Consider the following 26,707-nt stretch of genomic DNA (forward strand, 5'->3'; position numbering starts at 1 on the left):
ATACGTTGTTTTAATTTTAGGGTACTGGTAACACAAACAGTCTAATGAAAGATAGTTACATACATTGCACTCTCTTCCTCATAGGCAAGCACTCTTTCGTACTGTCTTCGGGTGGTCCTAGACTTTCTCCCCAGCTAGCGCCTCTTTTATATACTCCATAGCAGGTGTCATGATTCCTCTGCTCAGAGTGTCTGGGACTCAGTGATGGACATCTCTGTCATCCTATCCTGTGCTGGGGCGTGCTGAGCTGTCAGTGCCTGATTGACAATTCGGTGGACCTATCTGAGACTGGTAGGTGCAGAGAGTTGCACAGGTGCTCCCTATTCTTTTTAATTGCCCTGTTATCTAGGTGAGCTATCTGGCCCCAGATCACTGCCAGTCAAAGCTTGTTCTAATCTTGTGCTCTCTGGTGTGTGTGCGCGTGCATGCGTGCATGCGCTTACGTGTTCTCCTGATCTCTGTGCTCTAAGTCCTGATCTTCTGCTGCAGACCTTTGGACCGTGTTCAAACTACCTGTTTGTTATTGCCCCTTTGCATCTGATATTCTGCTGACCTTTGGACTGTGTTCAGACTACGCATTTGTTAATGTCCATTTGCATCTGATATTCTGCTGCTGACCTTTGGACCGTGTTATGACTACCCACTTGTTATTGCCCATTTGCTTATCTATTTCTGTGGTATTCTGATCCTAGCATGTGACCTCACTTACGACATAGTATTTTCCCTTGGTTTACTATGTGCTCTTTTGGTATTGACCACGGGAACATCTGACTTCGCTGACTCACGGCCTGTCCATTGGTTGTGACTAGCATCACATTTTGACTAGCCACAAATTTTTTTACCTCTCCACCAATTGATCCCATTCGTGCAATCTGTAATCAGGAGGCGAATCTGACCCAGGTGGTTCAGGATCTGGCAAGATAACACCAAAAACTAGACTCTTCACAGTATCAGCTGCAGGGTCAGTTTTCTAGAACCATGGATGCTTCCCAAAGCTCTCCACCATCGGCTGTAGCAATGACTCCTGTACCTTCTGACATGCAGTTGGTCTTTCCTGGACATATAGTGGCACTTCCTGACAAATTTTCATGGGAGAAGGATCAGATTAGAGTGTTTAGGGAGAGCTGCAATCTATTTTTTTACCTTATAACTCCAGTCTTCAGGGGATGAGTCTCAGCAAGTGGAAATAATCACGAGGGGGTCCTCAGACATGGGCATTCTCTTTGTCTCTACTAGCCCCAGAACGGTCTTCTGTTTGTCTTTTTTGATGCCTTAGGGATGATCTATGATGAACCTGACAGAGCCCAGGTCACAGAAGCTAAGACCATGAACCTGACACAGGGGGGCTGCACCGCAGAGGACTGTAGCTCTGAGCTTCAGCAATGGTCCTCTGAGGTTTTGTGCAATGATACAGCTCTCAGGTGTCAGTTTCACCATGGCCTTTCAGATACTCTAAATGATGCTCTGGCTTTGCATTCTCCACCCTGTTACATGGGGGAGGCCATTATCCAGGCCTTTCGAATGGATCATCGAATTCATGAAAGACATGGTGAATGACGGGGAGTTTCAGTCATCCTGCCCAAGTCTGTTCAAATGCCAGAAACAGAACCAATGGAGGTTGGAGCAGCCTACTCTCAGGTCGTGGAGAGGAAATGTCAGTGTGATCTTGGGCTTTGACTTTATTGTGGTTGCGCTGGACATTTTCTCAAAGACTGTTCGATGCGCCCTCAAGCCACCAAACCGTCGGGAAATGTCTAAGTCTGAGTGATATTCGAGGCGGTTACCCAGACTTTCAGGTACCAATTTACTCCTCAAATAAAGTACTGCTGGACGTGGAACTTTGTTATCAGAACCTGTGGTTATCTGCTCTTGCTTTCATTGACTATGGATCTGCCACCAATTTCATTGATTCTGGACTGGTTTTTAAATTAGGATTAGGGACAGTAAGATTGAACAGACTCATTCAAATTGTCGCCATTGACAAAAGTGTTACTTCAGAACTTTGTCCAGCTGGTAATGGTGGAATTCACATTTAGAGTGGGAACTTTTCACTCTGAGTCCATCTTCTGCTGTGTGTTGGATAATTTACCTGCTGGGTTGGTGTTGGGATTTCCATGTCTGCATATCCATAATCCGAAGGATATTGTTGAATGGAGTTCCTACTGTCATAAGAAATGCCTTAGCTCTGTACAAATTTGCTCCACTAGTCTGGAGGGTCTGCCGGCTTACCTGAAAGACTTTGGAGATGTGTTCTCGGAGAAAGAGACTGAGATACTATCTCTCCATCGTCCTTATGATTGTGGTATAAATCTTTTTCCTAATGCAAGATTGCCTAAAGCGCGCCTGTATAATTTGTTGGGGCCTAAATGGACCGCTATGAAAGAATATGTAAATTAAAGTTTACGGAAGGGTCATATCCGTCCTTCCTCCTCGCCTGTAGCTGTGGGGTTCTTTTTTGTGAAAAAGGAAGATGGTGGCCTCTGTCCTTGCCTTGATTTCCATGAACTAGACAAAATTACGGTTAAGAATACTTACCCGCTTCCACTTAATCCCAAACTATATAATCATCTTATGGGGGCTAAATGGTATTCTAAGCTTGACCTTAGAAGGACATATAATCTGATATGTATCTGGGAGGGTGATGAGTGGAAAACGGTGTATTTAATGTCAGAGGGTTTATTTGAAAATCTTGTCATGCCTTTTGGTTTAACCAATGCACATACTTTCTTTCAGAACTTTATGAATGACATTGTTTCTGATATTATTGGAACATTTATGGTGGTATACCTGGATGACATTCTAATTTTTTCTCCTGATCTGTATTCTCACCATAAGTACGTTTGATTTGTTTTACAGAAACTCAGGGAAAATTCTTTGTTTGCTAAATTGGAAAAATGTACTTTTTCTGTTCATGAAAAACCGTTCCTGGGGTTCATTGTGTCAGCTGAAGGATTTAAAATGGATCCCAGGAAGGTGCAGGCTGTAATTAATTGGGTTCAACCTCGTGATCTGAGAAACATTTCATCATAGAGGTGGATGCCTCAGAGGTTGGGGTAGGGGCTGTTTGTCTCAGGGTTCCAAAACTCTGACCAACTTGCATCCATGTGCATTTTTCTTCAGGAAATATTTGTGTGCTGAAAGAAATTATCATGTGGGGAATCGCGAGCTGCTCGCTGTCAAGTTAGCTTTTGAAGAATGGAGACATTTTTTGGAGGGAAATATTCATCCTGTTACTGTGGTGACAGATCATAAAAATTTAGCCTATATTGAATCTGCTAAATGTTTAACCCCCTAGACAGGCCAGATGGTCCTTATTTTTCTCTAGATTGAATTTTTCCATCACGTTTAAACCGGGGTCATTTCTGGCATATGCTTTGTCACGCAGCCATTATTCCAATTTTCCTCCAGAACCTCCATCCTCCATTCTCCATTCTCCATTCTTCCTCTAGGAATTGTGATTTTTATGATATCCTCAGAATTTATGAGGTCCAGGTGTTGGCCCCCTCGGCTACTCCTTAACTTAAATTATTTGTGCCTGTGTATCTTAGATTCTGTCTATTGCAGGAATTTCATGACTCCATCTTAAGTGGTCACCCGGAAGTCACTGCTACACAGAAAGCTGTTGCTAGACTCTTTTGGTGGCCATCCATGCTTAACAATATTAAGGAATTTGTATCCGCTTGTGAGATTTGTGCACGCACTAAAGTCTGTCATAACCGTCCAGCCAGGGAAGCTCCATTGCCTATTCCAAAGACCATGAACTCATTTGTCCATGGACTTTATTATGGATTTGTCTTTATCTGGTGGAAAACTGGTTATTTGGGTGGTGCTTAATCGATTGAGTAATAAAGCTCACTTTGGTCTTTTATCTGGGTTACCTAATGCTGAAACACTTCCTGATTATTTATCAATCATGTGGTGAGATTACGTGGAATTCCCTTAAACATTGTATCTGATAGTGGGTGCAATTTGCCTCTAAATTCTTGAATGCATTTTGTAGGAACTCAGGGATTTATTTGTCGTTTTCCTCTGCTTATCACCCTGAAACAAATGGTCAGACAGAGGATGAATCAATCGCTAGAACACATTTTAAGTTTTGTGGCGGCTCAGCAGGAGGACTGGTCTTCATTTTTGCCTCTTGCTGAGTTCGCCTTTAACAGTTGGGTAAATCAGTCCACTGGGGCCTCTCCTGTCTTTTGTAATTATGATTTTCATCCTCATTTTAGTGAATTCTCTAGGATGAGTTCTGGATGCCCTGAAATGGAGGTGACCATTTAGAAACTCAGGGATGTTTGAGGGAGGTTCAGAAGAATGTTGGGGTGGCTCAGTTCCAGCAAAAACATAAGCCAATAGGAAACGTTCAGCGGGTGCCACTTTCAAAGTTGGGAATAAAGTTTGGCTATCATCCAAGAATAATTAGCCTAAAAGTACCTTCAGCAAAGTTGGGTCTGAAATTCATTGGCCCATACGATATTTTGGAGGTAGTAAATCCAGTTGCCTTTAGAGTAAAGCTTCCACAGTCCCTTTGTGTCCCCAATGTTTTTCGAAGATCTCTGTTAAAGAAGTTTGCTCCTTCTGTGTTGTCTGTCTCTTCCCCTCCCCCTGTCTCTGTTGATGGAGGTTTGAAGTATGAGGTGCAGAGGATCATGGATTCTCAGAGGGTCTGAAATTCCCTCAAATACCTTGTTCTCTGGAGGGGATACAGACTCGAGGAGAGATACAGGGTTCCGGTGTAATAGACCAGATGAACCCCCCCACCCAGAATATACCCGGGGTTAAAGTATCCTAGGCCAGATTATACCCCTGGTATATTATGGCCTATACCAAACTATACCCCGGGGTATAGTTTGGCCTAGGCCAGATTATACCCATCCGGGTCAGAATATACCCCAGCTGCAGTTTTTTCAGGCTTTTAAGAACCATTGAGTGATATACTCAATAACGGTGCCCCAGGCAGCACATGGGGCAGAGACATCGAACGGGGTCCCAGGCAGCACACAGTGCCCCAGGCAGTGCACAGGGCCCCAGGCAGCATACAGGGGCCCCTGGCAGTGCACAGGGGTCCCAGACATCGCACAGGATTGAGTGATATATTCAAGAATGGGGCCTCAGACATCACACAGGGATCCCAGACAGCACACAGGGGGCCCATATAGTGCATTGAGGGGCAGAGACAGTGTACAGGGGGGCAGAGACAGCTCACAGGGGCCCTGTGCACTGTCTCTGCCCCCCTGTGCGATGTCTCTGCCCCCCTGTGCGATATCTTTGCCCCCCTGTGCACTGCCTGGGGCCCCGTTCTTGAGTATCAAGTATCAATTCTGTGTGATGTCTGGGGCCCCTCTGTGCTGCCTGGGGCCCCTGTGCCATGTCTGGGGCCCCTTGCGCTGTCTGGGGCCCCATGTGCTGTCTCTGCCTCCCTGTGCGTTGCCTGGGGCCTCGTTCATGGGTATATCACTCAATCATGTACGATGTCTGGGGCCCCTGTGTGCTGCCTGGGGCCCCTGTGCGCTGCCTGGGGCCCCGTTATTAAATATATCACTCAATGGTTCTCAAAAGCATGAAAAATCTGACCTACAGCAGGCCTGGGTATTTTCTGGCCCAGAGGGGTAAAAACTGGCCTAGGCCAATTTATACCCCGGGGTATAGTTTGGCCTAGGCCAGAATATAGCCGGGGTATAATCTGGACCCATCAGAGGGAGATCACCTTGCCGGGGTTGATGGGCACACATGAATTGGCCAATTTATGCGCTACGAATCTTCATTTTATCTATAACTGTAAGTTTTAGGAAAAAAAAAAATTTTGAAAAATTTTTTTATGAAAAAATATTTTTGAGAAGTATGATTAATATCGAACATTTGTCTGTGTTTTCACATGGCCTAGATTCATGTACATGTGCTGCTGTGTTCTTTTATATCTATATGATACAGCTTGCAGCTTGCATGTGTTCACATTGGGAGTGCTGGTTGGCTTTTTTTTTCTCTGTTCGGGGTAAAATCTGGCCACTTTAACCCCAGGTATATTCTGGGGTTGTGTGTACATTTTTTTAACCTTCTGTCCTTATCTTCGTGCCCAGCGCTCCATCTGACCGCTCACTCTTTCCTCCATGGCTCCATATTTATTCATAATCTACCTCTGTGAAGAGGTATGCCTTTGCAAAGAGTAGCATGGATTAGCTGGAAATAGGGAATAGTCTTTCTCAGGCAAAGTAAACCAACTATTTGAGAGTGGGTTGAACTTATCCTATACAGTGTTACATTATGCCAGATCTATGAGACAACATGACATACTATTACTGTATGATAAAACTGGCAGATTTTACGATCGCCATGTCTAAGTCTAAACTTTCTAACAATTAGCCAGTATTGATAAGTTTTTTTAAGACATAATTGACTTGAATTTGTCCCAGACTTTTGGCTTTGTCTGTTTTTGGAGCTATATGATCTTTATTTTTTCAGATTCTTGACCACTAATAAAGCTGCTTTATGATACATGTATCTTTAATGGAGCATTTTGATGGACTCATTCACGTCATATAAGGATATCTAATATATAATTGCCTAGAATACTACTTCCTGCAATTTGTGCCAACTTCCGTGGCTTTGTCCGGAGCTAATGTCCGGAGCTAATGTCCGGAGCTAATGTCCGGAGATAAGTGACGTCAACAGTGTCCAGTGTCTGATTGGTTGCCGCCTGCTGCGAGCGACCAATCAGAAACGTGCCGTACTGTGACACACTCCGCCCGCCATTTTGGTGTGATTTTTGAATTTTTACCTCACAGCAAGTTTCTACTGTGTGGAGGCGGGCCCAGTGACGTTGCTCTTCAAGCTCCTGCCGAATTTCGTCAAAAAAATTATAATACCATTTACCAAAACTATATATATTTAGTTGTGAAGTGGTTCAGTGACATTTTCACACCAATTTTGAACTTTTGTTTGGTGTTTTCTCCATATACTGCCTATTATTTTTGTTCTTTCTTACTATTATTTATTAATTGTATTATTCTTACATTTGAATAAATAAAGTATATATGGATTCTAGACTCCCGATTCTTTAGAATCGGGCTGCCATCTAGTTAGATTATAAATCTGTATTTTATATACCTAGAAAATTGATAAAGTATCATTCTCCATGCATCATGTTTAAGTGTTAACACATCTATACCGTCCACCACTGTAATATTTATTTCTGTCCAATCAATGACAGCCATACCTGAACAATGAATTGTTACCTCTTGTTCATTATAACAGGGATTGACTGGACCTGAAGGAAGCTCTGGACCTTCTGGACAAAGAGGACAAAAGGTAGACATTGAATATTGGAAATTTAGTCATATGATATTTGAGAAAGAAACATCAAAAAATCAGAAAATTATACATGACACAAACCCAGTGGAAAAGGGGATATGTTAATTAACCAATTAAGTTAAAGAGAAAGTAGAATCACCCAAAAAAAAGTTGAGGGAAATACCATATTATTAGCAACTACATTGCATCAATATTCACCCATACACTACCAACTGATTGTAAAATGCAGACTAAAATAACCGGTCTGCTGCTGGATTGTCTTCCTTTTCACTGTTTCCTCCTGATAAAAGAGGTCTTCCATTTATGTCGAAGGTCAGCAAGTTATCATACATTATTATACCTATTATGAATATTTGGAAATGATGCTTTAATCATTGATATGCACTCATTATATTTTATTCTTTCAGGGTGAGCCTGGATTGCCAGGTTCCCGCGGTTTGTCGGTAAGTGACAATAACAGATTAATGGATTTTCAGTGGAAAATGTAAACATGATTAAGATGCGTTAAGAACTGTGGGGAAACAATTAAAGCTCTAGCATTGTTGTTACACTATGTGCATTTAATATAATAATTTCTTGGTGTACATGTGCCAAACCAAACAAGGTAAAACAATACATGTAGTTTATCATTGGAGAACACTGCCTGAAACATAGTGTAGAGATGCAGTCACCACTCTATAGGCTTTAGAATTGCAATTTACTGCATCTTTTGCTTCGTCAGTGTTTGTACAGAGCTTGGAAGGAACATGACAATGGATTCATGCTGTCCGAACCCTATATGTGTTTACAGGGAAAGACCTGTTATGGAGCCGCGTGGCGTATGCCAGCCACTGGGACATGCCTCAGACTTATTGTCTGAGACACATTGTCTCGACTCGGATTTACAAAGTATGTGTTCATGCTGCATGTGGTTCAGACAGCATCAATTCTGACGGGATCTCTTAAAGTTTCATTTACACGGGACGATTTCTACCCATGAGTGAGTGACGATCAACGATATGCAAGTTGATCGGTGCATGATTGTGGCCTCTTCACAGGTATCATAAGCATGAGACAACCCCATATACATTCAGTATACTGAAAGAGGTCAGAGAAGAAGGGCAGTCTTAAAGTTAAAGTGTGAGGAATACTTATGGATGACCCAACCTTAGGATAAACAAGAAAAGGAATACAGCAGCACATTGTAAGTGCTACGATGTTTGCCAACATTGAATATATGAAATTTGAACTGCATTACTGCGGTATAGAATGTCCTTATAAAAATGAAGGTCCTTAGTGTATTTCATGAAAGCCCACCAGCTGTGACAAGGCGTAACTTTCTTTAATGGGACCCTATCCCAATATTATGTCTCTCTCAGGCTAAACACCTCCAGATTCAAGGGCAGGTAGGATCCTGCACTAACTAAAATGGCCTTAGGCTGATGGGAGGAGTGGTCAGTCAGAAAAGGAGGCAGATATTATCGCTAATCTTAGGATATGTCAATGTGACATTGATGAGAAAAATCAGCAGAATAAGAGGAGCTAAAACATAGACAAATACTATAATTCGGCCTCATTCATTCATCCGCCGATTAAAAATTCCTGGAAAACTATTTTAACACTTTGGCACTGAATACTTTTTTTTTTCTTTTCCTCAGTAAAGCTTATTCTCAGGAAATGTAATAACAGTAGTAGAAATTAACTTAATACTCCCAACAACTATCTGACATGTTAAGATGTTAGGTGAAGAAAACACCTACATTTCCATTTAGAATATCATTTTGCATTTCCAGTTCAGTCTGTTTGAATTTGCGAAATTCAGCCTAATTGGATAAAGGTAGAGGTGTCAGCCTCTGGGTGTGACAATCGATGATTAGTTACGTGTTATAATTTAATTCTCTTTGGATATAACTTAAAGTGAAATGTAGTGTGAATGTGAAGTTATATATAATGCTGATCAGAACTATAAATTATTTTAACAAATGAAGTATATCTTGCACATTTTGTACAGTGGTTGAGATTCTGTTGGCACAGTAATTGCCTTAGAAATATTAAAATGATATTACCGTATATTTAACACATGCATTGTAGTTTGGATGATTGACTTTTATCTCAGACAGTCCTGTAGTACTGAATAGTTCCTAATTTATTAAGAGGTGGGCGCCAGAATGCGTTTTATTAAGATCAGGGTAAAGTAGGTGATTCTTATTAGAGTATATCTCCCACACAGTGTAGAAATCCTTCTCTCGTTTGCCCAGAAACAGTCAACTAATACTAACCACATTCTGCAGAGAAGCCGAGTATTGCAGAATACTTTTCATTGCAGACCACACAGTGCAAATATGTAAATTTATGGTCACCTTCAAACCCTTACAAAATATGCGAAAGTAGCTAATGTTTCTATTATTCGCCCCGTTACATTATCTTCCAGGACTTTATCACCGCAATGACCAATTGATTGTGGCAGCGGCTTGATGTCATTAGTGACGTCACCCCTGTGGCCATCAAGGGCCTGCATTAGCCATATGGTCCTGGACAGAAAGCCCCTTTAATTTACACGCAGTAAAAGTCAACATAAAACCCTTTTTATCAGGTTTATACTATACATAAAGCGGTGTTCACATCATGTTAGTGAACCAAATTTTGGGAAAGCTTCCAGCTCATACACTGACCATGTCAATAGTCCCAGCTTAGACTATAGTACGCAAAATGATGTCCTTTTGGGCATTTTCCATGATGCAAACCCTTTTTTGATGTATACACGTATATATAATGCTATTATACACATGGAGTACAGTAGGAGTCTATTGGTGATACGTCAAGAAATCCTCCCCAAAATGTTCAGATTTCATACACAGACATCTTTGCACATTACCATCATGCAGTGTCTACCTGGTTTCCAGTGCAAGGACTATAGATGAATTATTAAGCATTTTACCATTGCATTGCCTTTAATTTCCAAAACCACATACAATATAATCCTATTTTCATGTTCTTTTTTTCCAGGGTGGAGGAGTTTCAGGACCAAGGGCAAGTACATTGATTCGGCATTTATTTCAAGAAGCAATGTCATAAATAAAATACTGCATGCCGCTAAATAATGTCGTTTGCAGATTCAAATACTTTATTAAAAGGTTGTATATTGAATGGAAATCCTGTTACCATTTGTACATTTAGCAGCCTGTATAGACATCATTAACGCTCTGTTGCTTCTTTCATGTAGATGATAATGTATGTGATTCTCTGCTGCATGGTATTATGCGAGAACGGGTTTTACTCAAAGTTCAAGAGCAGTAATAATCTGTCATGTCACATGAAAGTAACACCTTCTTCTCCACGGTATTCACGGTGGAAAATGAAATGCTAGGTGAAATCCCAAGAAACAATGAAAACCCTATATTAAGGGTCACCAATCTAACCCAAGAAGAGGTGCGAAACCGGCTAAATAAGATTAAAATAGATAAATCTCCGGGTCCGGATGGCATACACCCACGAGTACTAAGAGAACTAAGTAATGTAATAGATAAACCATTATTTCTTATTTTTAGTGACTCTATAGCGACAGGGTCTGTTCCGCAGGACTGGCGCATAGCAAATGTGGTGCCAATATTCAAAAAGGGCTCTAAAAGTGAACCTGGAAATTATAGGCCAGTAAGTCTAACCTCTATTGTTGGTAAAATATTTGAAGGGTTTCTGAGGGATGTTATTCTGGATTATCTCAATGAGAATAACTGTTTAACTCCATATCAGCATGGGTTTATGAGAAATCGCTCCTGTCAAACCAATCTAATCAGTTTTTATGAAGAGGTAAGCTATAGACTGGACCACGGTGAGTCATTGGACGTGGTATATCTCGATTTTTCCAAAGCGTTTGATACCGTGCCGCACAAGAGGTTGGTACACAAAATGAGAATGCTTGGTCTGGGGGAAAATGTGTGTAAATGGGTTAGTAACTGGCTTAGTGATAGAAAGCAGAGGGTGGTTATAAATGGTATAGTCTCTAACTGGGTCGCTGTGACCAGTGGGGTACCGCAGGGGTCAGTATTGGGACCTGTTCTCTTCAACATATTCATTAATGATCTGGTAGAAGGTTTACACAGTAAAATATCGATATTTGCAGATGATACAAAACTATGTAAAGCAGTTAATACAAGAGAAGATAGTATTCTGCTACAGATGGATCTGGATAAGTTGGAAACTTGGGCTGAAAGGTGGCAGATGAGGTTTAACAATGATAAATGTAAGGTTATACACATGGGAAGAGGGAATCAATATCACTATTACACACTGAACGGGAAACCACTGGGTAAATCTGACAGGGAGAAGGACTTGGGGATCCTAGTTAATGATAAACTTACCTGGAGCAGCCAGTGCCAGGCAGCAGCTGCCAAGGCAAACAGGATTATGGGGTGCATTAAAAGAGGTCTGGATACACATGATGAGAGCATTATACTGCCTCTGTACAAATCCCTAGTTAGACCGCACATGGAGTACTGTGTCCAGTTTTGGGCACCGGTGCTCAGGAAGGATATAATGGAACTAGAGAGAGTACAAAGGAGGGCAACAAAATTAATAAAGGGGATGGGAGAACTACAATACCCAGATAGATTAGCGAAATTAGGATTATTTAGTCTAGAAAAAAGACGACTGAGGGGCGATCTAATAACCATGTATAAGTATATAAGGGGACAATACAAATATCTCGCTGAGGATCTGTTTATACCAAGGAAGGTGACGGGCACAAGGGGGCATTCTTTGCGTCTGGAGGAGAGAAGGTTTTTCCACCAACATAGAAGAGGATTCTTTACTGTTAGGGCAGTGAGAATCTGGAATTGCTTGCCTGAGGAGGTGGTGATGGCGAACTCAGTCGAGGGGTTCAAGAGAGGCCTGGATGTCTTCCTGGAGCAGAACAATATTGTATCATACAATTATTAGGTTCTGTAGAAGGACGTAGATCTGGGGATTTATTATGATGGAATATAGGCTGAACTGGATGGACAAATGTCTTTTTTCGGCCTTACTAACTATGTTACTATGTTACTATGTAAAGTATACTAGTCCTTACTTTAATATGAAGCACTCTGTTGCCTGTCAATTTATCGTGCAGTTGTTTTTTGTTACATAAACATACACTATTCTGTTTTTAGCCATTTTTCCCCATTTTTGGGCAGCAGTAGTGAACAAATGCTTGAAAGGTTTGGGGTGGTTTACTTTAAAAATATTGTAACTTTAGTAACAGAAATAAAAGTAGAGATAACTAAGAAAATCATATGGTTGCATTTCTAATTCTCATTACAGGGAGTACCCGGTCCCCCTGGACTTCCCGGAGAGTTGGGTCGGGGTGGCCCAGTGGTAAGAAACTACTCTCATATATGTGATCCTATCATGTTTGATCCTCAGCAGCCATAGTATTTTCAGAAAAACGAGGTCCAGGTTTATACACACCCTAAACCGGGCTTCAACGCTGAGTCAGGGACTCATAACGTAAATATACGTCACATGTCGTGAAAGGGTTGTTGTTTTCAGCATAGATGACAAATTTTGGAGGCAAGGGATAGTGGAAGAAATGGCTCTTAAGTGAAGAAAGAAGCAGATTTCTCTGATAAGATATATGACAAAAATTTTTTATTCGCTTGTACTATTGATTTATGCAAAGTGTGTTGAAAAAAAATAATAAAAATACTTATAACAAAACAGACCATTACAACATTAAGGCCCTGATTCATCATGGTGATTATGACATAATTCTGGTGTGAATCGCTTTTAAAAATGTGGCAACCTTTGTCGATTTCACGCAAGTTTTGCCCAGCTTCACCAAAATGGACAGAGTTGGGAAAGGACAGGGGTGTGAAGGGTGCTCATCTAATTCATGATGAACTGTAGCATTCCTTATGCCAGAAATCTTACTCCAGTCCATGATTGGGGTATTAAGTAGTGAGACGCCCCTTGTCAGCTGCTCATTACTCATTGAGAGGTGTGCACCTCTTCATTTAGTTGCCAGTGTTGATGAATAGGGGCCAAAAAATTGAATGCTGAATGAGGTCACAATGAAGAAATTCTCACCTTCCCGTGATATACATCCTGCAAGTGTGTTTTTTTGCATTGTCCATTATGCATCAGCCATTTCCTTTAGGTGTACATCATATCCTACTTTGTTTTTCAGCACATCATTAACCCTTCATAGCACATTTACACTTCATTTTGTAGCACATTATTATCCATTGTTTTTTCAAAAACCTCCTGACTGATCTTGGACCATATTATCCCTTCTTTATAGCCCTTATAGCATCTCGGCTTACTCTCACATCACAAAATGCCCGCAGTTTTTTGCAGTAGGTCTCCAATCTTGTGGCCCAGAGGAGCCACAAAGGTAGTGTATTTATACACATTGATTTTCTGTAATCCTGAATGCTCTCCATTGGAGGCTAGGCTAGTAGGTTTCCAGGAAGAATAAACTCAATATTATAGATTTAGTTAACAACATTCTCACCACGTTGATGTCATTATATCTGATTTGACCCCTCGTTTCTATCAAGGCACTAAACGGAGGAAGTGCTTGACATCTGGGGACTTGGGACACTGAGTTGCTAATGAAAATGCTATTGGTTGTTGAAACCTTTAAAAAATGTAGCAGCTGATGTTTCACACAAAAACATGCAACGAAAAGATAGATTATTTGTAAAATCTAATAGTTACATTGTAACATTACTGTCCCGTACTTCTCTGTTGTAAGCCTTTCTCTATGCACATCTCTTTAACAAGTGCATTCAATTGCGATTTGGCTACAAATCCTATAGCCATGGGAGTAATTGTTGGAAAATAAAAGACGGAGCAGATGCACTTCTTAATGAAGTGGTCTGCTTGGAAAATATAACCTATTGACATTACAAGCACAACCTGAATGCCCACAAAGGTTATTTTCAATGCGGCATTGAGCAATTGATTAAATAGGTCAATATAAACTTAGACTAAACATGGCCGAGAACATCAAAGTGTCTGGAAAGACTGACTATTTTGCAAGTAGGCAACATTTCAAGTTGCAACTTCCCCGTAAGATAGCAGGAAAACTCTAGAAATCACAGCACTGCTCATTGACAAGTGCTGTCATTAATGAATAGAATCTCCACTGCTCGTGTATAACATTAAAATGCAGAATTAAAACTGTCTTCTGATGCACTCACCATTAGAGATTGTCTCTAACTAAATTTCAAATTGCTGCTAAAATGAAAATGCTTTTTTTTGGAACACATACAAATATATTTTTCAATAAATCCAAATCTTGACAGATTTGATTTGTAAATTACGTGTGCATTTTTCATCTTCTCAAGAGAAGCAATTTTCATTCACTTTATTCGATATGGGATAATGGTGGGCAGGAAATTGCACAGTAACTTTCTAAGAGCAGAAGTTTTATGAAATTAAAGTTGATTAGTCATTACTGCTCGTGACGAATTTGATATTTTAAGCTTAAATAACAAGTATAGTGGGTTTACTTTGCATCATTGTACACAACGGCTGATGAATAGCTGATGAAGTGAATGTTCAAAGAAGACCTGTCATCTCTCTATTTTTAGTTTTTAAACAACTTTGTTATTCTCTCTATTATGAAATAAATAATTTATTTTTTTTGTAATTTGTAGAGAGATGAGTGAGTCCCAAAATACCTAACCATTTTTCCTTCCCTAAACCTTGTACAAAACTTTTAGCGTGAGATTTTCCTGATCTTCCATCAATCCCCTGCTATCAGAAATTGGCCAAATACATTTTAGTAAAATATACTATTTATCTTTCGTTTAGGGTGATACTGGAGGAAGAGGAACTCCAGGACCACCAGGGCCACCAGGACCACCAGTAAGTAGTTAGTAAGCATTATAAGCAATGTGATTAGGATCATAAAAAACAATGAAATGTCATTATAGTTTTATTACAGATTGGAGCTCCAATGAGATTTTTTTTCATTCAAATAGATCACCTACAGCTCTGTATGAAGTTACATTGCCATAATACGACCTGGTCTGCCACAATATTAAAACCACTGACAATGAAAGAGAATTGAATGTACTATACATAGTTGATAATATTGTTAGAATTGCAAAGGGTAGGATCTATGAGACTGCAAAGGAGCAGTCAGTTGTTGTAGTAAATGTGTTGAAAGTGGGAAAAATATGTAAGTGTAGGGATCCAAGTCATTTTGGCAAGGCTCAATTGTTAAATGACTGGATCAGGCAATCTCTAAAATAGCAGATTTCATGGGGTTTTCATAGTATGCATTAGTTAGAACCTACCAAAATGTTTCAATGAAAGGGCACCCAGTGAACAGGGTCATGGGTATCTAAGGCTCACTGGTTCGTGTGGAAAGTGAAAGATAGTTAGTCTGGTCAAATTTTGAAAAAAAGCTACTAGCCAATATTGCTGAAAAGAACAAACCCATATAGCCAATGGTTCGGGCTGAATCGCATCAGACAGGAGTTCACGAGTGTGTCAGTTGCCTACCTGGAGACAAGATGGCACCCGGATACCCTATGTGAGAAGGCAAACCAGCAGAGTGAACATGATTCTTGGCAATCATTGCATGTATTTCCAGTTGGGGAACTGTGCAGATTGTTTGGTGATTGGATCACACACATGGCTTTTTTTTAATCACAAACAGATCTGGTTAGTGAAGGAGTAAACCAAGCAGGAATATACACACATGAACAAAATTGTTGATCCCCTTCTGTTAAAGTATGAAAAATCCTTGATGGTCACTGGTGACAGGCTCATGGGCATCTAAGGTTCAGTGGTTCGTGAAGAATAGATAGTCTGGTCAAAATTGTTGGTACCCTTCTGTTATTGTAAGACCAACGTACGATGGTCACTGAAATAACTTGAAACTGACAAAAAGTAATTTTTAATGTAAATATTCCTGAATATTAACTAATGGAAATCAGGCATTGCTTGTGAATTTTTGTTGAACAGAAAAAAAAACTAATGAAAATGGCCTACACAAAATTGTACCCCTAGAATTCATTGAAAATAATTTGACCATAGAGATATGTGAAACTAAGGTGTGTCCTGCAAATAGCATCAGGGGTATCTACAAACTTATAAGTCTGCCTATTTAAAAGGTGAAAAGTAGTCACTGTGCTATTTGCTATCATTTTGTGTACCACACTGAAAATGGGCCAAATAAAACTAAAGAGAAAGTTGTTTTTTGAGATTAGAATTAAAATTATTGACAAACATGTTAAAGGTAAAGCCAATAAGACCAGCTCTGAACAACTTGATGTTCCTGTTACTACAGTTGCACATATTAATCAGAAGATTAAGGTCTTTTAGGACTGTGGCCAACCTCCCTGCAAGTGGCTGCAATAGAAAAAGTTGATGACAAATGTAATATGCGTTAATAAGAATGGTAAACAAAGAGCCCAAAATTTGTTGGGAACCAACAATTTTGTTCATGTGTGTAGTTGTCTTAGTCCAGTTTTGTGATATTTCCTAAATAATTCTTATTTTGGTTGGTCTGTTATCAGATAATTAGCCAATGATGTTAGGATGTTGCTCTATTAGTGATAGAATATGGATTTTTTTTTTACCCCTGAAATTATTAAACAGTTTTTACTCTATCTAAACATAAAATGGTGGATCCAAAATGAAAATCAACATGACCCATATCAAATAACAATTTATGCTTACATGATAGCAATATTATTATTTTGCTATATTTTCTATATAAAAAAGGTAATATCCACAAAACTATGATATTTTGCGTAACTATCCAATAGTTGGAGAGAAAAAGTTTGCTGACCTGTGGTTGAACATTACAGGCATTTTATTTTCTTCCGAATTTCAATTACAATTGATTTCCTTGTGTTTTCTGATGTGATGTGTTTCTGACTGACTACAGATAACATCTATTTTTGTTTTTGACAGGGGACAGTTGCTCTACCTGAAGGCGATCCCCTGGTGAGCTCTGTGTGAAAAGCATTAACAGATGTAGCTGTGTTCTCCTCGCTTTCAATTTGTTAGTTATCAGAATTGTTATTTTATTTTCAGTGCCCTAATTCATGTCCACCAGGCCGTCCAGGATATCCAGGTTTGCCTGGAATGAAGGTAAATTAATGTTATGGAATAGTTTATTCCATTTCGAAAGTTACAAATTAATAGCTAATGAGAATGTATGGACAATCAGAAGAATAGTTTCACCTCTGTCACAAGAGATGGACAAATTCTCAGTAGTAAATATATACCTGTATGCTTTTACTATATCTGAACAAATTTGATTCATGTATTCAGAGTTTGTTGGAAATATATTTGAAGGTCCCAACTTATCTACTAAGGTTTTGTTGAGTTTGTGCATTATTCTTATAGCAAACCTTCTGATAACCTCAAAAATTGCTTTCGAAAATGCTAGTGGTTAAAGTTTATGTGCCCTAACAAATAAATATGCAAGCCTTGAGGGTGAGAAAAAATAGTATTATGGTTAGATAATGAGTGGATCAATCCCTGAAGGATCAAGTTCAAGTCAAACTTCCTGAAATTTGCGGTTTCACACGTATTCGCATATTTTGAGTTTTGATTTGGGGTTCACAAAAACTAAAACTTGCCTGGCACCATTTCCAACTGTGCTGAAGCATTAGATAGCGGGCTAATGTCATTTTGTATTGCCTCATTGGCTTCCCCATAATGCTCTGCAGTTATGACATGTTACAGATTATTATACCTTATACAACAGTAGTCAGTACCTAGGCCATTACAGATTTTGGTTCTCAGAGTTGTTTTCCATCTGGTTAAGTCTGGTTTCTAGACTGGTTAAGTCTGTCTTTTCTGTAGCGTATAAGCTCTTATGGTCATTGAGGTAATCTCCCCCCTGTTCTACAAATAACATGTAAGTTTGATGGTCAGTGAGGTTGTCTCTCTCTCTCACATCTATAAAATGTAAGCTCATATAGTCAACCGGGTCCAGTCTCTTTCTTTCTCGCTTGGAGAGTGTTAGCTCTTATGGTCAGCAGGGTTCTTTCTCTTACGTGTAGCGTATAAGCTCTTATGGTCATTGAGGTAATCTCCCCCTCTTCTACAAATAACATGTAAGTTTTATGGTCAGTGAGGTTGTCTCTCTCTCTCACATCTATAAAATGTAAACTCTAATAGTCAACGGGGTCCAGTCTCTCTTTCTCGCTTGGAGAGTGTTAGCTCTTATGGTCAGCAGGGTTCTTTCTCTTACGTGTAGAGTATAAGCTCTTCTGGTCAGTGGCGGTCTTCTCACTCTTTCTTTCTCACCTGCTTTTGCTTTTAAAGTGTGAGGCCTTATGGTCAGCAGGGTTCACTCTTCACTCTGCTTTCCCCACATGTATTTTAGTGCAATTACAAGCTATCCAGTATTGAAAGATGTACAAATATATTTGAAAAATCCAGTTTGTGGGGAAAATTCAATGAAGTCAGTAAATTTGAATTTTTGCTAATCTCTAATCGGGTTCAAGAATCTTTACGTAAAAGAACTTCAAATGTTGACTAAGAGGAACCAAATAAAAAGCGTAAATTGCTATAGTAATAGAGCACCAACATGTTCTGTGCAGCTATAAATAAGAGGTGCTAATTACAAAACTGAACAAAATCCACATACTGTACCAGATAGAATAGGTAGATTAAGTGGCAGCTGTAGCCAGCTGGTTGACAGGGGTTGGCTGTGGGTAAGAAAAGCCATGCTTGGATGCAATGGCTCTAGAGAAGACCTCTATGGTTGAAGAATGGGAAACGTCATTCTATGGATTCCATAATCCTCGTCAATGTGCGATCAATGCTGTCATGTTTGGACCGGCTCTGAATTAGATATTTAGAATCTGATCATGAAGCTAGCCTGGGTAACTCTTGATAGTGATAGATCTGTTTATACTAAATAGAAACCCAGTAATAACCATCTGAGATGGGATTAACCTTATATGCTCATGTCTCATCTTTTATCAATATATTCTAATTTTTGGTAGAAAAAAGTTTACCTTTGAAATCATTCAGAACTTTAACACAACACTTTTTGTGCTTTTTTGCTACCCTTTCTAAAAAATTATTAAATTTGTCAAGTTAAGAACCCAATGAATGCTTGCTCCATTTTGGATATAATATAAAGCCAGTATAGCTGTGTTATCATCCTATTGTACGACAAGAAGACCAAATATATGTGTATCACTATGAAACATTAATATTAATGGTCATTTTTATCTGTGTTGCGTTCCTGATATTAGGGCCACAAAGGTGTAAAGGGAGAAGCTGGTGAACCTGGAAAGCAGGGTCATAAGGTAATAACTAATTCATCAGCATTTCAGATTCTGTGACCACATAACATTTTTATTTCTTTAAACCCCGTATGCGATAGAATAAAAAGCATTTTGTTTGGACTGGTAAGCCTCATGAAATATAATGAAAATATGCATTTAAAAAAAATGTTTTTACACTTATTTATTTAAATTATAAGTTCTAGATTTATAGAGATCCACAAATGCATCCCATGTTATTACACTGTACGTTGACAAATTGAGTCTCACAGTGCATGAACACTCTACATACACTTGCAGTGTAGTTTCTATACATTTATTACCTTTGAATATAATAATCTAAGCTCCATTGATGCATTATAATGAGGAAGTTGGTAGACTTTTGATTAAGTGCAAAGTACCAATCTGAATAGATAGTCTTCTGACGGCCAGGATGTGAATGCCAGATAATTATGTCACATGCAATCCAGTGGATGCTATGCTCCAGTTCTTTTGCAATGCAGCCTCATTTTTCATTTGTTCAGTAGATATGTATATATTGAAGAGAATGGTAATAATAAAGCTACTTTCATTTCTTCTTTAAATTTGTATATTACTCTTTCATTTCAGGGTGAAGAAGGTGAACAAGGAGAGATTGGTGAAATTGGTGCCCAAGGACCTCCAGTAAAGCTCTTTTAGTTTCACATTTTTATATGATATATAAGATATATAATATTTTACAGTTCAAAGTATATATGTCAAACGACGGTTATAGTATTACTGAGTTAACTTAGGCCTTGGGCCTCCCATTCCCACCTTAGTTGACTACTGGTTGAACGATGGTTCGCACAATTATTCACCTGATAACTATTTCGCTTGACTCTTCCACACACAGGAGCTGTGCTAAACATTTCTTTATTCTCTATGAGAGAGCCGCTGTCAGACATCTCTGGTGGTGGCGTATTTCAGAGAGAACAAATGGATTGGCAGTCTGAAATCAGAAATGCCGGATCCCTAACTTACCCAACAATCTATTGTTGCCCCCAAACACACTAGACTGTCAGCCAAACCTATTGACATTGATAGACTCAGCCGAGTAATTGTGTGCATTAATAATAATGTTGTTAAAAACGAAAAAACTTTTAAAAAGTCTTATATGGCTCCTGTACTGGGACCTACACAATTCTACTTTCCTACAAATGATGAGAAATGTAATTGCTAGAGTTGAGCGACCTTGACCTTTTTAGAGTCGAGCCGGGTTTTGCGAAACCCGACTATGTCCAAAGTCGGGTCGAGTGAAATCGGCCGATTATGACGTAAAGTCGGGATCGACCGAAACACGAAACCCAATGCAAGTCAATGGGGCAGCATAGTCGGCAGTGAGTGGGGGCCAGGAAAACACCTAGAGTGGCCATTTTAATGTCAAAACCATCCATTCTTCTTAATGAAGCTTGTCAAGCGTAATTTACCTTATAATAATTGGAAGGCATTTGAAATTGGGGGTCATTTGGCTAAAGTTGTGGGGGGTAGGGCTGGTTCAAGTAATTAGTGGGCCCAGGAAATCTGGACCACGTCACGGCAGTGGAGCAGGGAGAGGTAAGTATTTCAACTTTGCAAGTGCTGTGAACCTGAGCAAGCAGGGGGGGCCCACTCGTTGGCATTGGCACTGGCACAGGGCCCCTCAAAGTACAGCGGTGTGTTTGCACGGCGGGGGCGCCTCCCACCGGCAGCAACACTTTTGCGTACTATGAGAGGCCCTGTGCCAGTGACGTCGCCAACTAGTATTCCTCCCCCCACCTGATGAAGGAACCTGCACTTTCATCTGCACCTTCCTCTTTGTCCCCGTGTAAGGTGGTATGGTATGCGGGAAGAGCAACCTGACTTTCAGCAGGGTCACAATGTTGTTGTGTAGCGTGCACGGGGAATGTTGCGTTATGGGTCAATGTACCAGCAGACTCATCTATCACTGGCTGGGCAATGGGCACGATGAAGTGGAAACACAGATATAGGCCCAAAGAAGAAAGTGGGCTAAATGCAGTTCAAAATTGGTAACACAGGAATAACCAGGGGGCATTGCAGTGGAGGACAACTGGAATGAGAGGCTGACACAGAGAGTAGGGCCAAATCAGTAAGTAGTCGAAATGCAGTTCAAAATTGGCAACCGTAGTAAACAGGCGGCACAGCTTTGTTCAGTGGAGGAGAACAGCAAGGAGTGGCAGACACCGATAGTAGGCCCCAAACCAACTAGTACGCCAAATGCAGTTGTTCCATTTAACCACAATTTAATGAGAGCCTGAAGATAGAAGCTCAGGAAAGGCAACCTGGGGAACACCTTGGAGTGTAACACACCATCTCTCTCCACCCCATACCCATTTTGTATGGCCTAATGCAGTGTACTTTTCTACAACTACTAAACGAGAGTCGGAAGACCGAAGCAATGGCAAGGAAACCTGGGGAACACCTTAGAGTGTAACACACCCTCTCTCTACACCCCATACCCAATTTGAAGGCCTAATGCAGTGTAGTTTCCAAGAACTACTAAACGAGAGCCGGAAGATCGAAGCTCAGGAAAGGCAACCTGGGGAACACCTTGGAGTGTAACACACCCTCTCGCTACACCCCATACCCAATTTGAAGGCCTAATGCAGCGTAGTTTCCAACAACTACTAAACGAGAGCCGGAAGATCGAAGCTCAGGAAAGGCAACCTGGGGAACACCTTGGAGTGTAACAAACCCTCTCTCTACACCCCATACCCAATTTGTAGGCCTAATGCAGCGTAGTTTCCGACAACTACTAAACGAGAGCATGAAGATCGAAGCTCAGGAAAGGCAACCTGGGGAACACCTTGGAGTGTAACACACCCTCTCTCTACACCCCATACCCAATTTGTAGGCCTAATGCAGCGTAGTTTCCGACAACTACTAAACGAGAGCCGGAATATCGAAGCTCAGGAAAGGCAACCTGGGGAACACCTTGGAGTGTAACACACCCTCTCTCTACGCCCCATACCCAATTTGTAGGCCTAATGCAGCGTAGTTTCCGACAACTACTAAACGAGAGCCGGAATATCGAAGCTCAGGAAAGGCAACCTGGGGAACACCTTGGAGTGTAACACACCCTCTCTCTACACCCCATACCCAATTTGAAGGCCTAATGCAGTGTAGTTTCCAAGAACTACTAAACGAGAGCCGGAAGATCGAAGCTCAGGAAAGGCAACCTGGGGAACACCTTGGAGTGTAACACACCCTCTCGCTACACCCCATACCCAATTTGAAGGCCTAATGCAGCGTAGTTTCCAACAACTACTAAACGAGAGCCGGAAGATCGAAGCTCAGGAAAGGCAACCTGGGGAACACCTTGGAGTGGAACACACCATCTCTCTACACCCCATACCCAATTTGAAGGCCTAATGCAGAGTAGTTTCCAAGAACTACTAAACGAGAGCCGGAAGATCGAAGCTCAGGAAAGGCAACCTGGGGAACACCTTGGAGTGTAACACAACGTCTCTCTACACGACGGAAGGGCTGATTCTTAGGAAGGAAGGCTGTTGGAAATAAGCATTGCGCGTCCGAGGGTGATTATATTCTTATTAGGTATATACTCACCCTCGGACGCGCCCTGCTTCTTTATTTGGAATGAATGTTTATTTGCAATGTGGTGTTGACTTTCTCTATTATTTTGGTAATTAATGATTTTATTATTTTCATTATTTTGCATCTTCTCGGCAATAATATAAAGAAGACGCGACAGGACAACACTCGGTGGATGCCATATGTGTGTTTTCAATTTAAAAAAACTTTCAGTTAACTACTTGCAGGAGAAAGTAATTGTAGCTGGTGGCCATTTTTAGTACTGTACCAGATTAGAGTTGTGTGTTTGTTTTTAATGTTAAAATGTCTGCATTTGATATCTCACCAGTATTTTCTTTTTTATAAGCAAAATACTTATTTTTATATTTTCTGATGTTGGTTCCAGGGGTACACGGCCAGCAGTGCCCTGGTCAGTGTAGTAGTAGTTGAAAGAATGGACCGCAGACAGGCATCGAAGGCCTAAAATAATAACACATGGCTGTAGGCAATTTTAAATTGGTTCCAGGGGTACACGGACAGCAGTGGTGTGGTCAGTGGAGGCCTAGTGGAAGGAGTGACCGCAGACAGGCATCGAAGGCCTAAAATAATAACACATGGCTGTAGGCAATTTTAAATTGGTTCCAGGGGTACACGGGCAGCAGTGACCTGGTCAGTGTAGTAGTAGTTGAAAGAATGGACCGCAGACAGGCATCGAAGGCCTAAAATAAAAAAATTGGGCTGGCTGTAGGCAATTTTAAATTGGTTCCAGGGGTACACGGGCAGCAGTGGTGTGGTCAGTGGAGGCCTAGTGGAAGGAGTGACCGCAGACAGGCATCGAAGGCCTAAAATAATAACACATGGCTGTAGGCAATTTTAAATTGGTTCCAGGGGTACACGGGCAGCAGTGACCTGGTCAGTGTAGTAGTAGTTGAAAAAATGGACCGCAGACAGGCATCGAATGCCTAAAATAATAACACATGGCTGTAGGCAATTTTAAATTGGTTACAGGGGTACACGGACAGCAGTGACCTGGTCAGTGTAGTAGTAGTTGAAAGAATGGACCGCAGACAGGCATCGAAGGCCTAAAATAAAAAAATTGGGCTGGCTGTAGGCAATTTTAAATTGGTTCCAGGGGTACACGGACAGCAGTGGTGTGGTCAGTGGAGGCCTAGTGGAAGGAGTGACCGCAGACAGGCATCGAAGGCCTAAAATAATAACACATGGCTGTAGGCAATTTTAAATTGGTTCCAGGGGTACACGGACAGCAGTGGTGTGGTCAGTGGAGGCCTAGTGGAAGGAGTGACCGCAGACAGGCATCGAAGGCCTAAAATAATAACACATGGCTGTAGGCAATTTTAAATTGGTTCCAGGGGTACACGGACAGCAGTGACCTGGTCAGTGTAGTAGTAGTTGAAAGAATGGACCGCAGACAGGCATCGAAGGCCTAAAATAAAAAAATTGGGCTGGCTGTAGGCAATTTTAAATTGGTTCCAGGGGTACACGGGCAGCAGTGGTGTGGTCAGTGGAGGCCTAGTGGAAGGAGTGACCGCAGACAGGCATCGAAGGCCTAAAATAATAACACATGGCTGTAGGCAATTTTAAATTGGTTCCAGGGGTACACGGACAGCAGTGGTGTGGTCAGTGGAGGCCTAGTGGAAGGAGTGACCGCAGACAGGCATCGAAGGCCTAAAATAATAACACATGGCTGTAGGCAATTTTAAATTGGTTCCAGGGGTACACGGGCAGCAGTGACCTGGTCAGTGTAGTAGTAGTTGAAAGAATGGACCGCAGACAGGCATCGAAGGCCTAAAATAAAAAAATTGGGCTGGCTGTAGGCAATTTTAAATTGGTTCCAGGGGTACACGGACAGCAGTGGTGTGGTCAGTGGAGGCCTAGTGGAAGGAGTGACCGCAGACAGGCATCGAAGGCCTAAAATAATAACACATGGCTGTAGGCAATTTTAAATTGGTTCCAGGGGTACACGGGCAGCAGTGACCTGGTCAGTGTAGTAGTAGTTGAAAGAATGGACCGCAGACAGGCATCGAAGGCCTAAAATAAAAAAATTGGGCTGGCTGTAGGCAATTTTAAATTGGTTCCAGGGGTACACGGACAGCAGTGGTGTGGTCAGTGGAGGCCTAGTGGAAGGAGTGACCGCAGACAGGCATCGAAGGCCTAAAATAATAACACATGGCTGTAGGCAATTTTAAATTGGTTCCAGGGGTACACGGCAGCAGTGACCTGGTCAGTGTAGTAGTAGTTGAAAAAATGGACCGCAGACAGGCATCGAATGCCTAAAATAATAACACATGGCTGTAGGCAATTTTAAATTGGTTCCAGGGGTACACGGGCAGCAGTGACCTGGTCAGTGTAGTAGTAGTTGAAAGAATGGACCGCAGACAGGCATCGAAGGCCTAAAATAAAAAAATTGGGCTGGCTGTAGGCAATTTTAAATTGGTTCCAGGGGTACACGGACAGCAGTGGTGTGGTCAGTGGAGGCCTAGTGGAAGGAGTGACCGCAGACAGGCATCGAAGGCCTAAAATAATAACACATGGCTGTAGGCAATTTTAAATTGGTTCCAGGGGTACACGGGCAGCAGTGACCTGGTCAGTGTAGTAGTAGTTGAAAAAATGGACCGCAGACAGGCATCGAATGCCTAAAATAATAACACATGGCTGTAGGCAATTTTAAATTGGTTCCAGGGGTACACGGACAGCAGTGGTGTGGTCAGTGGAGGCCTAGTGGAAGGAGTGACCGCAGACAGGCATCGAAGGCCTAAAATAATAACACATGGCTGTAGGCAATTTTAAATTGGTTCCAGGGGTACACGGACAGCAGTGACCTGGTCAGTGTAGTAGTAGTTGAAAGAATGGACCGCAGACAGGCATCGAAGGCCTAAAATAAAAAAATTGGGCTGCCTGTAGGCAATTTTAAATTGGTTCCAGGGGTACACGGGCAGCAGTGACCTGGTCAGTGTAGTAGTAGTTGAAAGAATGGACCGCAGACAGGCTTAGAAGGCCTAACATAACAAACTTGGGCTGGCTGTAGGCACTTTTAAATTGGTTCCAGGGGTACACGGGCAGCAGTGGTCTGGTCAGTGGAAGTCTAGTGGAAGGAGTGACCGCAGACAGGCTTCCAAGGCCTAACATAACAAACTTGGGCTGGCTGTAGGCACTTTTAAATTGGTTCCAGGGGTACACGGGCAGCAGTGGTCTGGTCAGTGGAAGTCTAGTGGAAGGAGTGACCGCAGACAGGCTTCCAAGGCCTAACATAACAAACTTGGGCTGGCTGTAGGCACTTTTAAATTGGTTCCAGGGGTACACGGGCAGCAGTGGTCTGGTCAGTGGAAGTCTAGTGGAAGGAGTGACCGCAGACAGGCTTCCAAGGCCTAACATAACAAACTTGGGCTGGCTGTAGGCACTTTTAAATTGGTTCCAGGGGTACACGGGCAGCAGTGGTCTGGTCAGTGGAAGTCTAGTGGAAGGAGTGACCGCAGACAGGCTTCGAAGGCCTAACATAACAAAATTTGGCTGGCTGTAGGCACTTTAAATTGGTTCCAGGGGTACATGGGCAGCAGTGTATGGTCAGTGGAAGTCTAGTGGAAGGAGTGACGGCAGACAGTCTTCGA

At 41.4% G+C, this 26,707-nt stretch overlaps 1 protein-coding gene across 1 annotated transcript in view; it reads left to right on the forward strand.

The window, feature by feature from the left end:
* COL9A1 (collagen type IX alpha 1 chain) overlaps nucleotides 1-26,707 on the forward strand; it is a 214,945-nt gene that overhangs the window by 85,460 nt on the left and 102,778 nt on the right. Inside the window, exons 11-19 of the mRNA XM_069726644.1 lie at nucleotides 7,249-7,302; nucleotides 7,713-7,748; nucleotides 10,291-10,314; nucleotides 12,583-12,636; nucleotides 15,082-15,135; nucleotides 17,197-17,229; nucleotides 17,320-17,376; nucleotides 19,503-19,556; nucleotides 20,142-20,195. Of these exons, the coding sequence (XP_069582745.1) occupies nucleotides 7,249-7,302; nucleotides 7,713-7,748; nucleotides 10,291-10,314; nucleotides 12,583-12,636; nucleotides 15,082-15,135; nucleotides 17,197-17,229; nucleotides 17,320-17,376; nucleotides 19,503-19,556; nucleotides 20,142-20,195 (420 nt within the window). The remainder of the gene's footprint in view (nucleotides 1-7,248; nucleotides 7,303-7,712; nucleotides 7,749-10,290; nucleotides 10,315-12,582; nucleotides 12,637-15,081; nucleotides 15,136-17,196; nucleotides 17,230-17,319; nucleotides 17,377-19,502; nucleotides 19,557-20,141; nucleotides 20,196-26,707) is intronic.

The sequence above is a fragment of the Ranitomeya imitator genome, chromosome 5 (assembly GCF_032444005.1).
Source record: "Ranitomeya imitator isolate aRanImi1 chromosome 5, aRanImi1.pri, whole genome shotgun sequence".
NCBI classification, from domain to species: domain Eukaryota; kingdom Metazoa; phylum Chordata; class Amphibia; order Anura; family Dendrobatidae; genus Ranitomeya; species Ranitomeya imitator.